General features: G+C 43.5%; 2 protein-coding genes across 3 annotated transcripts; one reads left to right on the forward strand and one right to left on the reverse strand.

Moving 5' to 3' along the window:
* Positions 1-414: 414 nt before the first annotated feature.
* chrm4b (cholinergic receptor, muscarinic 4b) lies at positions 415-6,300 on the forward strand. The gene is made up of 3 exons (XM_011476402.4): positions 415-633; positions 3,381-4,258; positions 4,341-6,300. The coding sequence occupies exons 1-3, from the start codon at positions 549-551 to the stop codon at positions 4,710-4,712; spliced, it is 1,335 nt and encodes a 444-aa protein (XP_011474704.2). The 5' UTR covers positions 415-548; the 3' UTR covers positions 4,713-6,300.
* Positions 6,301-7,381: 1,081 nt separating this feature from the next.
* Positions 7,382-14,422, reverse strand: mdkb (midkine b). 2 transcript variants are annotated; one of them, XM_011476403.4, is made up of 5 exons: positions 14,229-14,422; positions 11,737-11,819; positions 10,610-10,783; positions 9,942-10,100; positions 7,382-7,781 (listed from the first exon to the last, which is right to left on the reverse strand). In XM_011476403.4, the coding sequence occupies exons 2-5, from the start codon at positions 11,816-11,818 to the stop codon at positions 7,765-7,767; spliced, it is 432 nt and encodes a 143-aa protein (XP_011474705.1). In that variant the 5' UTR covers position 11,819; positions 14,229-14,422; the 3' UTR covers positions 7,382-7,764. The 2 variants fall into 2 exon arrangements, with proteins under 2 accessions (XP_011474705.1, XP_020559858.1); XM_020704199.3 differs by lacking the exon at positions 14,229-14,422 and adding an exon at positions 12,838-13,175.
* Positions 14,423-14,886: the final 464 nt, after the last annotated feature.

Below are 14,886 nucleotides of genomic sequence, written 5' to 3' on the forward strand. Positions count from 1 at the left end.
CAGCATAACATGGTGGAAATTTTACATTAACTTAAGAACATTTTTTCTAAAACAATACAATATATATATATATGTTTTTTTTTAACATTAATGTGAGTAGCAGCCATCTTGATTTACGACTGTGGCGGGAATTTCTGCTTTAACTTTAAACCCTTCACAAACGAATTGATATTGGAGTTGGATTGACGTGGTTGCTATGGTGATTCCCGCTTTATTTTTTCAGGGAATGGGAGACAGTCTGACCTATTAGAACTGTGAGTTAGAAATGTTGCTCTGTTAAACAGAACAACACGATTTTGGTACAAACTTGTGTTGGTTTAATGTAAAGCTAAATACTTTCAGTAAATAAACTGGAGCTTTAAATGAATTATTTTGATAAAAGTCCCAGTGAAATCACTTCTACTTTAGGATACTTTCCTGCTTTTTTTGATGCCAGAACTCAACTCTGATTGGTCAGAGCAGGCCTCCCCTGCCATTCTCCAGCAGATGTTTTGTGCTGAAAATAATTAAACCCACTGCTGAAGAGGCACAAGGCGGGGCGAAGGAGGATGATGAGTGAGGTCTTCCTCGGCTCCGTATATATGGCTGCAGCTACAGATGGTGATGATGGTGTGGGCCGCCGCGGAATCAAAGGTAAGCTTTTCTTTACATTGTTTCTGATCAAACTGCTTTTTTTTTTTATTTAATATTCAGTTTTTATTCTATGAATTTATGAAGGAAAATAATGTTCCTATGATATATATATTTTTAATTTGAATTTAATTGTTTAATGTGAATTGAGGAAAGATATTGTTTTGTTGCAACTGATTTATTATTTTGTTTAAATTTAAAAGCAATAACCTTTTTCCCTGATTGGCTGATTTAAAAAAAAATTCTCTTGTATGGAAATAATGCAATTTGAGTCCCTCTCTTTTCCAAACTTGCATTTATTATTATTGGTCATAAAACTTTATATTTAGTGCCCTGAAATTCACCCTTTAATATATATATATATTTTTAAAATAATGAAATTGTGTCCTTTAGTGAGAACTAATACTTTTGCTTTTTCATTAGATCATCTATTTAGTCATGTCCCTCATGACCTTACTGAAGGTTGACTTTAGGAGAAACCAACCAACACTTTTTCAAAAATTAAAACATTTGACATCAATTTAAAGCTTGTTTTAAGTGTTGCTTTAATTAATACTTAAATATTATTAATTAATGATTAAATATTATTAATTATAATCATTTTATTGTTGTCCCAGAATAACACACTGAAGAATAACACACTGAAGAGTCCAAGAGTCCTCAAAAGAAGACAGATCGGTTCCTGCCTTTTGTGTAATTTCTGACATTCACTTTGTGAAATTGATTTAGCCAATCTCAGTACCTCGAAACCATCTCACGAAAAGGATACTTCTTTTCTTTTTGGCTTTTCCGTTCAGGGGTCACCACAGCGAATCAGCTTCCTCTATCTAACCCTGTCTTCTGCATCCTAACACCAGCTACCTTAATGTCCATAAACCTCCTCTTTGGTCTTCCTCTAGACCAGGGGTCGGGAACCTTTTTGGCCAAGAGAGCCATAAATGCCACATATTTTTAAATGTAATTTCGAAAGAGCCATACAATAATGTAGCGTCTCTTTCCCACACTGAGGCACTGAGACTTAACCTCTTTTAAGATTCTTTATTCTGGTTACTGCAGACCGCAACAAACGCCGTACAATTAATTCAGCAACTCCTGAATCTCTCCCGCCGAGACGAGAGCGCTTCTCCCAACTTTATATTCCCCTGCTCCCGCTGCAGCCCTCCCATTTCCCTTATTCGGCCCATAGCTGAACCCCATTGGTCCAAACTACCTAACAACAGGCTGAGCGACAGAACTGAGAGCCAATCAGATCTCTGCTTGACGCGTTCAATGAACTCCAGAACTTTTAACGCGGCCCAACAGCCATCCAACTCAGTCCGCGACAATTTGTTTAAAACTAAATATACAAATGAATGTGTGCATTTGATTTAATTTCAACATTTTTAAAGTACAATAAGTCTGTAGATTCTTTTTAATAACATTGTTATTCTGTTGCTAATAAATGATGAGTATTTCTCGTGGTAGTTTTGCTGATGGTCTAGTCTGGTTGATCCGTGGTGAGTTTCTGCTTCGTGCAGGCGTTGAGACTTTAAACGTCATCGTAGGTACGAATGTTCTGTAGATGTGAGAAAGACTGCTCACATGCAGACCTGGAGCCAAACATACACTCTCACGCTGCAGTGAGTGACGGGCAGCGGGTTTTACGTTTTTATAATCCCTGCGCGATTCACCTGCTGTCCCCACAACCCCTCACCCCCACCCTCTGCTTTCTCCCTCACACATCCCGTCCCCGCATCTGCGCGCTCTTTCTCAGACACGGGAGCGCGCAGTTTTAGGCACGTCAATTCACAAGTTTCCAGCTGGTACAAACTCTGTGAAATAATAGATAATAGTAACTGATAGCGCTGGCGCAGATTTCTCTCTCTAAGCACTGCTACTACTGCGCGCCTCTGGCATTGCATCGCGCCCGAGAAGGACTGGTCTAATGAAAAAAAAAACTATAATTAAAGATTTGTCTGCGAGCCACATGTGACCATCAAAAGAGCCATATATGGCTCGCGAGCCATAGGTTCCCGACCCCTGCTCTAGACCCTGTTGCCAGGCAGCTCTAGACTTATTTCACTGTCTCCCCTCTGTCTGAACCATCTCAGTTTGGCCCCTCTGATTTAAAGAGAACCTCAGCGTCTTCCTCTCTGCTACCGCCAGCTCTGCTTCCCGTCTTTTCCTCTGTCCCTCTGGGCCGAACAACATGGCTGGTCTCACCACAGTTTCTACACTTTTCCTTTCATCTGAGCTGTAACTCTTCTATCACACGTCACACCCGATACCTTTCCCCACCCACTCTTTTGCACATTTTCTAATACTCTGTACTGTTGACCCTAGATACTTCAAATCCTCCACCTCCTTTATAATCACAGTCTGCAAACGTCATAGTCCATGGTGATTCCCGTCTAACCTCATCTCTCAAGAAGATAGAAAACTACTGATAGAAAAAAAACATTTTTTAAATAAATCTTTTAACTCTAAACGTCAAGCATAAAATGTGCTTATTGTTTAGTACATGAAGCAGCTGCATTTTTCTGCAAAAATCTCAATCCGTCGTGTTTGAGTGTAACAGAGTATTGATGGGTTGAGATTTTAATACTTTGGATTTTAGATTGTCCAATTATTTTGATAATTACCCTTCATTTGAATTAAAATTCTCCTCCTCATTCCATCTTCAAACCTTTTACCGGTATGCTTGTTGTAATCTGCATCATGTTGTGGTTCTGCTTCTGGTTCCGACTGAAACCCTGTGTGTGTTTTTGTAGGAAACATGAGCTTGACTGTACACCCGGACCTGAACACCTCAGCTTGGCCCGGCCCCTCCACCAACGTCTCGGGTCAGCCTGCAGTCAGAGTGACACGGCTCAGCCCAGCTCAGCAGGTCCTCGTCGTCATGGTAACCGCCTCACTCAGCGTGGTCACCGTCCTGGGCAACCTGCTGGTCATCTTGTCGATAAAAGTGAACAGCCGCCTGCGGACGGTCAACAACTACTTTCTGCTGAGCCTGGCGGCGGCTGACCTGATTGTAGGCCTGCTGTCCATGAACCTGTACACGCTGTACCGGGTGAGGGGCCAGTGGCCCCTGGGGGCTGCTCTCTGCGACACTTGGCTTGTTCTGGACTATGCAGTTAGCAGCGCTTCTGTGATGAACCTTCTGCTCATCAGTTTGGACCGGTATCTCTGCATGACACGACTGCAAAGCTACTCAGCGTGGAGGACAAGGAAGATGGCTGGCCTGATGATCGGCGCCGCCTGGGTGCTGTCCTTCGTCCTGTGGGCCCCCGCCATCCTTTGCTGGCAGTCAGCTGGTAGCAGGCGTGTTGTCCCAGAGGGTCACTGTTACATCCAGCTGCTGGTCAGCCCGGCGGTCACTCTGGGGACGTCACTCCCTTCCTTTTACCTGCCGGCTCTCACCATGATCGTGCTCTACGGGCGCCTGTCAGCTGCCAGTCATGCACGTTTGAGCGCGCTCCAGGTGGAGCGGGCCACCCCCAGCACACCTAGCTACTTCCACCAAGACTTTCTCCTGAAACGACACAGTTCTGTAACCAGTGACCAAGGCTCAGAGTCATCAGTGAAGCGGAATGACAGCATCCACAAGGAGATCAGGAGGTCTGTGGAGATGGAGGGCTGGAGACATGTGGTATGGGAAGTTCAGCCTCCTGACCCTCTGAGCTGATGGACCAGTAACTCTGGATGCCACTAATTTGACTCCTGTCTTTTAGGTTGTGGACGAAGACTCCACTAATAACCAGACAGATCTGCTGTCAAGAAAAGACCTCCACTGGCGGGCCTCAGAGGCGCTTTCTACCTTCAGGTGTCAGGAGGGAAGGAGGCAGCGGGTAATGGCGAGGGAGAGGAGAGTCACCAAAACGATCCTGGCCATCCTGCTGGCCTTCATCCTCACCTGGACGCCGTACAACATCATGGCTGTGGTCGCCGCCTTCTGTCACATCTGCATCCCGGACGTTGTGTGGAGCCTGGGTTACTGGCTGTGCTACGTCAACAGCGCCATCAACCCTGGCTGCTATGCTCTTTGCAACACAACCTTCAGGAGGACCTTCTGCAGCCTCCTGCACTGCAGGAAGCTTTACTGATAAAGACCAGGTGACACTGCTAACGGCTGTTTTTATTGAGATTACATCAAGTTCACTGAGCTTCAATCATGTCCTTTCAAAGAAACAAAGCTGCTAGTTTATGTAAATAAGGAAAATACCAACATTATTTTTTCTATCTTCAATTATTAGATTTCTTGTGAAAAACAGCGTTCTTCATATTTATACAGCCTCTTAAAGTACCACTCTGATCATCTTTTGAGCTATTTTCAAAACCTTCAGCCACAATTTAAAAAAAAAAAACTGTTGTTTTTTAGGACATAGTTTCTGCAGAGCGACAGGAGTTCATTAAAAACTCTGCCTCTGAGTTGTGGGTGGAGCAACGGCGCCCTCCTTTCCTGTCACCCATGACTGAAAGCTGTTTGCTTACATGCTCTTCTGTTAGTTTACAGCCCCTCACAACCCCAACTTGACATTAACAAAATGGCGAGAAATATTGGAGCTATCCGACTGTACAGTTTGGAGCCAGACGCCAGCTTAGACGAGGAAAACAAAGATGTACGTAGATCGAGTCGTTTAGAAGTGGATGCTTTCGAATAGATTGAAGCAGGGAGCTTTTGGACCATCTAGCATATTTTTTGTCACAAAGAAGCTCAGCATTTTTTCATCTGCTCCTGATTTTAGAGATATTCAGAAATACAATTTTGAGCTTCATTTTCTTTATACATCTCCTCCATCATCGTAAAACCGCCCCAAGAACACATGAAAAACTCAATTTTCATCAGAGTGGGTCTTTAAGAGATCAAACTTTATCATTTAGAATCCATGATTAAGAACTGATGATTAGAGACAAACTGCAGGAGGTATAATCCCCTTTTAACCCCTGTGCTATCCTAGGCACTTTAACATTGGGAGTTGGGTCATCTAGACCCACTAGACAGTGCTCTGAACCTTTTGTCTTCAATGATTTGTGATCTTCACTGGTGTCCATGGATTACATGAAATCTTTCCACCTTTATCCACCTTTGTCATGGTAGGGAGAACACGTCAAAGTAAGGGTGGGGTCATAGGATAGCACAAGGGTTACAAGATCAGAACATGAGCTCTTAGTAAAATTACCTCCATGAACTGTGAGGATTAGTCAAAGATTTTGATGTTCTCCAGTTGACCACATGGTGGCGTCTCTGCATCTTTGGAGATCTGAGGCGCTGACACAAATTTAAAGTTGCAGGCCATTTGGAGTCTCTGGATACAGTCATGAAAGATGGTAAGGCACAACAACTTTATTTTTCTGATGAGGGCGATGAACCTCTTGAGATGAAGATTGGGTTATTGTAGAAAGGCAGACCCAAAATGCTGTGGACTTTTGCCTGTGTTCTGAAACTGTCTTGTTTTTAGTCATGTGGCAATAGAGAACATCAAGGTTATTGTGGCTTTTTGGTCTTTGCTTTTTTTTTATTTTTTAAATTAGGTGTGTAACGATGAATTAAACGAATCAATGAATTTATTTATATTCCTACAATCAAACGACATTGATCTGTCTGAGGCATTTTGTTAACCACGTTGACCTATACCATTTTATAGTTGTTTCAAAATGGAATAAATTCATTATATTGATATTGGAAGATGCTATTTGGATTGAGATACAGTTGATTTTCTTTACTATAATGTAAAACTGTTACTCACAGGTGATGCTCAGTCCATTCAAGTCCAAGATGTGGAAACACGTGTGACCATCCAGAGTGCTACAATGTTCTAATAATGTTCCATTTGGATTAGTTTGATGTGGAGAAACAATGGCCAGAAATTTAACCCTTGTGCTATCCTAGGCACTTTAACATTGGGAGTTGGTGGGAGTTGGGTCATCTGCACCCACTAGACAGTGCTCTGAACCTTTTTCTTCAATGATTTGTGATCTTCACTGGTTTCCATGGATTACATGAAATCTTTCCACCTTTGTCATGGTAGGAATAACACGTCAAAGTAAGGGTGGGGTCATCTAAGATAGAACAAGGGGTTAAGAAGGATCACCAAAATTACCCAATGCATCCCCTCTTGGTTCAGCCTGTCAAACTTTAGAAGCCTTTGTGGCTCACGAGTCAAAAAGTTTGCCCACCCGTAGTTTAAATCCTTCTGGTTCTTCAGTTAAACCCTTGTGCTATCCTATGACCCCACCCTTGCATTGACGTGTTCTCCCTGCCATGACAAAGGTGGAGAGATTTCATGTAATCCATGGACACCAGTGAGGTTCACAAATCATTGAAGAAAAAAGGTTCAGAGCACTGTCTAGTGGGTCTAGATGACCCAACGTTAAAGTGCCTAGGATAGCACAAGGGGTACAGAACTAACTTTTGATTTCTGTTGTGACAAAGCTCTTAGTAAAGACATCCTTTTAGGTAAACAGTCAAAACAAAAACACACTAAGGTGAGTTTCTCACTCAGATCATTTTAGTTCAGACGGAAAGCAGACTAAATGCCAATTCATTTTTTTTTCCTAAGAAAATTATAGTAAAAAAAGTTTTTGATGAACTTCATGACGCCTGAAAAGACAGGAAGTGGTATTACGGGCCCCTGCTGGGTCCGCAGTGGCAGTTTCCACTCGAACTGTGGAAACAGGGAAGTAAAAAGTTATTTTTATCTGTTGTGGCTCTAAACGCAGCACAGACAGGTCGGGTCGTCTCAGATGAGTGTAACAAAACACACACAAGCACTCCAGCACAAAACAATGTAAAGAATTTAATGTGTTCATTTGTACACCATTGATAATCTGCAGTTCCAAAAATAGATTTGACTTTTTTTCTCTCTCTCCGTTTAGATTATAATAAACCAAAACTCATGACTATCCAGAGGGGGGCGCCACTGAGCATCCCCTTCAGTTCTCAGGTTAATCTATTCTGAACTAATGGAGAAGGTTTTAAACTATAGACTGACTACGGAAAAAGGTTATGATGCTGAAGACGACTACAACAGCTTTGCACTCAAATCCAAACAAAGAAAAACTGGAAAAAAGGAGTAGAAGGACGAAGGAGTCTCTCTTTCTTTGAGTTGGACAAAAGGAAGGCGATCCTTTGGCTGAAGGAGGACATCCTGGTCTTCAGTTGGACTTCTCGCCTGGATGAGAGCAGACAGGTGGACGGTTAGAGGGATTTGTTATTCCATCATTTACAAATATTTCCAGGACTTGGATGAGCTGCAGCCTGTCCTCATGCCTCCGTTAGAAACAGAACTTTTCCAAATAAAAATCTGGGGCATTTTTATGGCCTGCAGCTGGGCCTGCGTAAGAAATCACAAAATGTATGGACGGCTTGCGCAGTACGGGTATCACATAAGCCAACGTGGACACCTTAACCATTTAACTTACCTTGACAGATGATATGTTTTCAAGAAAGCACTCTGCCTACACTGTTCTTAAAGCCGCGTCACACGGCCATTACGTACGTTCTGCCCATAATGCACAGATGGAAAATTGGTCATACGTGAATATATGTTAAAGTGGGAAAAGTTGTGGTCTTTGAGGGAAATGTTCACAGATGTATCATGAGTGAACCACGTTAAAGCCATGAGGAAGTACGAATAAACCACACAAAGAACACGTAAATAAATGTAGAACATGAACCGTGCGTGATTATCGCGCTGTTTATATGCAATTCCTTAGTGATCTGTGCAACAATGAAGTCATTTTAACGTGATTTGAGGGTTGTATACGCGATATTAAAGTTGAACATGGGTGGTACACGCATGAAAAGCCCGTTAGACACAGTCAACGGTCGGGGAAAGCCACAAATTTGCGATCTTGCAAAAATCTCGCACAATTGCCTCAGATTTACGTAATAATTGCATATAAATTACGTAAAATACAGGTATAGTGAGTAATTCTCAACCGACTTAAGGTTTTGAACAGCTCAAAACCAAATTCACGCAAAGACGGAAACCCTCAGCAGACATCTACCCACATCGACGAATGACGAACGCAAGAATCACTTATCACGCATGAATCACACAGGACAGAAATGTAATAAGTGGAAAATGCGCAGAATGTACGTAATGCCTCTGTATGAACGGGCCTTTAGTTAGTTTCGGCCGGTTTCCCCAACAGACAAGTTCTTCCTGGTCTCCTATTGAGATACTTTGCAGTATAACTTAGGTTAATTTTTATTTAAATAAAACCGCTGCAGTGAAATGGAAATAATATAAATTTGTTTTTTGTTATTTAGCTCTTTTTAGCTATTTGTTAAAGTATCAAAAGTAATTTCATGACCACAATATATATAAATATATATCAGAGTCTGGTCCTGCCAGCAAGTCCTGGACTGCAAGGACCAGACTGGTTTTGCTATTCTTCTTTCTTACTGCTCGCCCATGCCACTTACCGGTACTGAAAAACTAACAAAACCCAAAATACGTGTCTGGGATATCCAAAAGGAATTTTAAAATTATTATGGGATGGCCACAGGAACTGCAGCCTGGGAGCCGTTTGGTGGCAAAAGGTAAAAGTTTAACATTTTTGCACAATATAAGAAAACTTTTTTTCAAAAAATCTTTACAAAGTCTACAACCACAACCAAAATTTTGTTGACCCTTGACCTCAGGAAGAGGCCACCATTTTGAATTTGACAAAATAAAATTACTTTTAGGCCCACCTACAAACTTAAACGTCTCCTGGGGATTTTTGATTTTCGCCTCATAACACCTCGAGTGTCACTGGGAAGCTACAAGCCAATTTTGAACGGCGCTTGCATGACGGGCGTGCAAAACGGAATTTGGTGAAAATGTGATGACTGAATTGTTGGCTTAAGCTGAATGAAACGATATGACAGACAATTTGGACATATTTGAAATGTGGGCGTGGCTAACAAAAACCTCTGTTGCCAAGCAAATCCAAACGTGTTTTTTTTAGCCGGTTCTTCTAAAAAAAAGGCAGACTCGTTTGTCACCCCCAGGTGACCAAAAATGGTTCCTATGGAGATAAAACCAAAAGAAAAGCTGCCATTTTGAATATCACGTTGGGATCATTGTGTTTTTATATTTTCAACCCTCAAAAAAACTTTAGTCATCTTTCATTACGTTTGTGTTGTAAAAAAATGTTTTGGGAATAAATTTCCAGTACGTTCATTAAAAAGTTGAACTGTTCTCATTCTGAAACCTCCAGTCTGACCTGACTACGGGTCACATGACCCTTCGTTGGTTTCACAGAAGCTCTGGTTGTCGGACGGAATCATTTCCTTCATGTTCAAACCCGACCCCTGCTGCGGTGGAGTTCTGCTGCCTCACCTCGGGTCTTCTTGACTTTGGGGGAGCAGGGTTTGGACACCTTGACGGTGGTCTGACATTCTGCGTTGAACAACACTCGCTTCAGTGTCCCCGAGCGCGTCTTGGTGTTGGTGGCGGCGTCACAGGAGCTCCACTGTCCAAACTTGTACTTGCAGTCACCTGAGAAGATAGCCAACGGGAGGTGATTACATTCATCTTCAGGGGATCTCTCAAGATTTACACACCAAACATAATCACAATTGATGAGCTGTGATTCTTCAGCACAACTTTTTAGAGCATTGAGGAGTTTTTTATGTTTAACAGCTGTGTTGGTGAAGCCTTGGCACAATTTCAATAAAGGCAGGTTTATTTCACTTCCCAGTAAGCTGGGTTCTTACCACACCAAAGCTGCACATCACTCATCAGTTACGCCTTCACTCTAAACCAATGGATACATTCCCAGACTTTGTACTGGCCCTCAAGTACCGCCAGCGTCTAGACTCAGAGCTTTATTCGTGTATGGTCTGAGGCTAACCCTCCACCATGCAGGACGTCATCAACCCAAAGCCTGACTGCCAAAGACTATGGACTTTTTTCATGCACATCTTCTGTACACAAATAAATCTTTCTTTATTTGCATTTCTAGGATCTCTCCTTATTGAAATGAAGTGTGCGTGAGTCGGTCTTACTGATGTCCTTCTTCCAGTTGCAGGGAATCTTGCAGTGGATCTTTTCTGTGCGGCCGTCACATGTGGCCTCCCTCAGGCCTTCTCCACAGTCCCCTTGTTCCGGCACACACTTCCCAAACTGGGTTTCTGCGAGTGAGCACTCAGAGGCGGGTCGGGACCGGTCATGCTTTCCGCCTGCAGAGAACCCGAGACGTTACACACCACAGTCACCTGCAGACCCACAACAAACAAACCAGTCTGTGTCTGAAGGCACAGTTTTTGTGGGGCTAAAAACTTGAAAAAAAAAAATCCTGATATTAAAATCTGCCAAATACCAGTAAAAGGGGATCAACAACATAGTCTAGAAAAAAAGGTTTTATTAGTTTGACGGCAAGAAAAGTGGTTCTTAACCCTTGTGCTATCCTAGGCAATTTAACATTGGGAGTTGGGTCATCTAGACCCACTAGACAGTGCGCTGAACCTTTTTTCTTCAATGATTTGTGAACCTCACTGGTTTCCATGGATTACATGAAATCTTTCCACCTTTATCCACCTTTGTCATGGTAGGGAGAACACGTCAATGTTCTAAGATGGTAAAAGGTTTTTCCTCTGAACATCCTCTATTCCATCTGAAGCTTCTGTGTTTCTGTCTTTTATTCAGAGAAACAACGTTTCAAAGGAAGCACAGAGGCAGTGTTGTTATGGTTTAACTCAGTTTAGCTGAAGTGCAAATCTGTCTGTATTTCCTCTGTCTCTGACAAATTCAAATGAAAAGTCTTGCTAAGACATTTATAGAAACTACTCCCCCTTGTGGCCTGTCAACGAACTGCAGTCAGGTTCATGCTCATGAATGTGTTTTGTTTGTTTTGGCTGAATATTGGTAAGAAATTTAATTAAAAATGTAATTAAATACTTTTTTTTAACAGCTACATCTGTTTCAAAACTTTTGCGGAGCTTGAAGACATCTTTCCTCTCTCTGTCCCGAATTTAAGGTTTAAAGTCTGAACTTCAGTGAGTGAAGGAGAACATCATCAAAGGCCTCCGAGAGCGCACAAATGCGACAAACCCTGGTTTCAGTTTGCACATTACAACAAAAGGAACCAGTTCTTTTACAGCTGCATTCCTGCTGAAGGAAGCAAGAATCTCACCTTTGTGGTTTTTGGCTCGTCTGTTGGCCTCGGCGCCGAGCGCGAGGGCGAGGAGCAGCAGCACTGAGAGCAAAAGTCGCATCCTGCAGAGGCACAAACACATTTGTCTTCAGTCACAGTCGCACGAGGATCTACAAACGAGCGCCGTCACAGACGCTGAAGGAGCAGGAGCGCGGCGGCACTCCTCTGGAGATTACTGAGCTGCACGCAGACCTGGAACGTGCAGAGCGAGCACCCCAGCTATGAAAAACTGACAACAAAAACAGAAACTTTAGAAAGTAAATAAAAAGCATGTCTTATTTTCTGTCTTCCAAGAAAAAAATGTTGAACAGCAAAGTAAGTTTAGTTTCACAGATCATGTCTAAACCCTTGTGCTATCCAAGGCACTTAAACATTGGGAGTTGGGTCATCTAGACCCACTAGACAGTGTGCTGAAACCTTTTTCTTTAGTAATTTGTGGTCTTCACTGGTGTCAATGGATAACATGAAATCTTTCGGCCTTTATCCACCTTTGTCATGGTAGGGAGAACACGTCAATGTAAGGGTGGGGTCACTTTGACCCCACAAGACAGCACAAGAGTTATTGGACTGGAATATTTTTTCTTTAAACAAGAATTATTGACAAGAATAGCTTTCCATTTCATTGGCAGCATTTTTTGCTCATTTAAAGACCCGCTAGGATTAAAAATGGCGTTTTCTGTGTCGCTTGAAAAAGCTCTCGACTGCTAAAACTGGCAAAGTGTCCCGGCTCTGCTCCATTCTGACGCATCCACTTGTAGACGATTAGATCTTGCTGGAAGCTGGAATCTGGTTTAAAACCATTATGGCTGGATAGTTTCGATATCACTCGCAATTGCTGTTGCACCGCTAATGTTAGGTTGGGGCTATAAGCTAGTGGGAGAGACTGTAAGCAAAGGGATGAACTCACAACTCCAAGGTGAATTTCCAATGAACTCCTGCCGCTCTGCACAAACGACATTTTTGTTTTTTGTCTGGCTAAAAACAGCAAAATCGTAACTAACAGACCACTGGGAACATTTTATAATACATCAAAAGAAGATCATGTGTGGTACTCCAAAGACCATTTTTCAAATACTCCACCTGCTGAGGATAAATCAGGTCAGCTACACACGTTTCTCCAGATGTTTCTGACCTCGTGTTGTCAGTAAGATCGTCGCCCCCTAAACAGCAGATGTGTGCCGAAAACAAAAAACCCAGCTGTGATCTCAGAAGCAGATGGACGAACTGAGCTGTTCTTTCAGGTCGGCCTCAAATCTCACGGCGCCTAATCCCAGTAATCTGAGCATTGTAGCATCGGGATTATGAAAGTGGGCTAATGTATGCAGGCCTGCTGCCGTCGGCCACGCCGCTGCATCACGTTTGATGGGCACGCAGGACCTGTGAAAACAGAGCGATTACCCAGAATGCCTCTGTGCTGTGAGCTGTCATTGTGGCAGAGATGACAGACTCCTCTTTCACATGTCAGCTGGCTCCCCGCTCCTCCTGCGGCCTTTAATGAAGAAAGAAGCGGCTCTCAGCAGGAACCAGGCTGTCCTCCATCAATAAGGGAGGGAGGGGGGGCCGCACTGAAAGGGCCTTTAGATTTCCCCCCTCAAAAGAATACTGAATCATTGGCCCAAAACAAAGCTGCATGGGCCCGCTTCCCCTGAAGCCAACAGATTCCAAGCCCCCATCTTCCCCCCACCCTGAATGGAAACCATTAACATAAGAAAACAATCACATTTCAGCATGAAGAAAAGGAGCGGGGTGTTCGCTTTGGTTCTCCAGGAGGAGGAACATCCCGAGAACCTCAGCTTCATTCAGGAACCCGCGGGCCGGCACGAGACGCAGAGCCACTTCCTGTGAAACCCGTCCTGCAAGCAGCTCTAAACCAGGAGGTACTCCCTGGGGGGGGCACCCCAAGAAGGAAGCCTACTCTGACCCGCTGGTCAGGTCAACCAGCGCACAGGAAGAAGAAAAAAACCACAGAACCACTGATTTATGTCCAACTCCTGCAGCTCTAATCCACTGGAAGATCATGGAGAAATGAATTACACATTTTATCTTTGAAGGTTTTTGTACACATATAACCATCATCATAATGGTGTTCTAGAAGTCCACGTTTCTACGGAAAATGTTGCCAACACGCGTAAATAACTATTCTGTTTAGTCTGATGTGCTGCTCAGATGTCTCCCACACAACCGTTCTTCTTCTACTTCATCACAGAACATTTGGACCACATGGGCCACTCTGCCACCACAGTAAATACCCCCCACCGGTCCGCACATGTGAACATCAGGCACGCGCGAGGCGCTCCCCATCTTTACATTATCATTACAGCCGCTCTCACCGAACCGTCTACCTCCTTTCCTTCCTTCCATGTTCGGTTCCTCCTCGAACATCTCCTCCTTCAGAAACAAGCGTCCCCCCCCACAGACACACATTTTAATTCTAACGTGTGGCCGTAGAAGGCGCGCGCGCTTGCGCTTACCTGCGGCTGGGAGCAGCGGCGCTTCGAGCTGAGAGTCTCCGTCTTCTGACCCGGCTTCAGCTCCGGCTTCACAACACCACCCCACCGCGCGCGCGCAAACACCAGGACGCCGTGCGTGTGAACGGCATAGGCTCCGCCTTCTGGTGACGTCATGAATTTTATAAACAGGGGAGCGCAGCGAGCTTTGCACTCCCTTTAATTAAAAGGACCGGACTTGGGTGCAGATTTGTTGACTCAGGTCAGGTGAGTCTTTAGACACGCCCACTGACAGAAAACTAAGTGGGGAAAAGGTCACACGTAGAACGAAACCTCCAAACGTGTTTTTGACGCACAGAAGGATTTTGATCCTGCCAGGAAATTAGCCTGTGCGCGCGCGTGTGTATTTATGTGTGGGTGGGTCTTGAATCTAGGACCCCCCCCCCCACACACACATACACACACACACACTCCAAATGAGCCAATGATCATTACATTGTGGAAGACCAGGTCCAATAAAAATCACGTTTTTAACATAGCATTTTTTCTGATGGAGGACATAAATAAAAAAATATATATATTGCATTCCTAAGTACGTCTTATTCAACTCGTTGTGAATCAGGAGTAAATGAAAAATCCAGTTAGTAAAAGTTTGTAGGTGTGATGTAGAATCTACTACGGC

This window comes from Oryzias latipes, chromosome 6 (genome assembly GCF_053564925.1).
Source record: "Oryzias latipes strain Hd-rR chromosome 6, Olatipes_Hd-rR_3.1".
In the NCBI taxonomy this organism is placed as follows: domain Eukaryota; kingdom Metazoa; phylum Chordata; class Actinopteri; order Beloniformes; family Adrianichthyidae; genus Oryzias; species Oryzias latipes.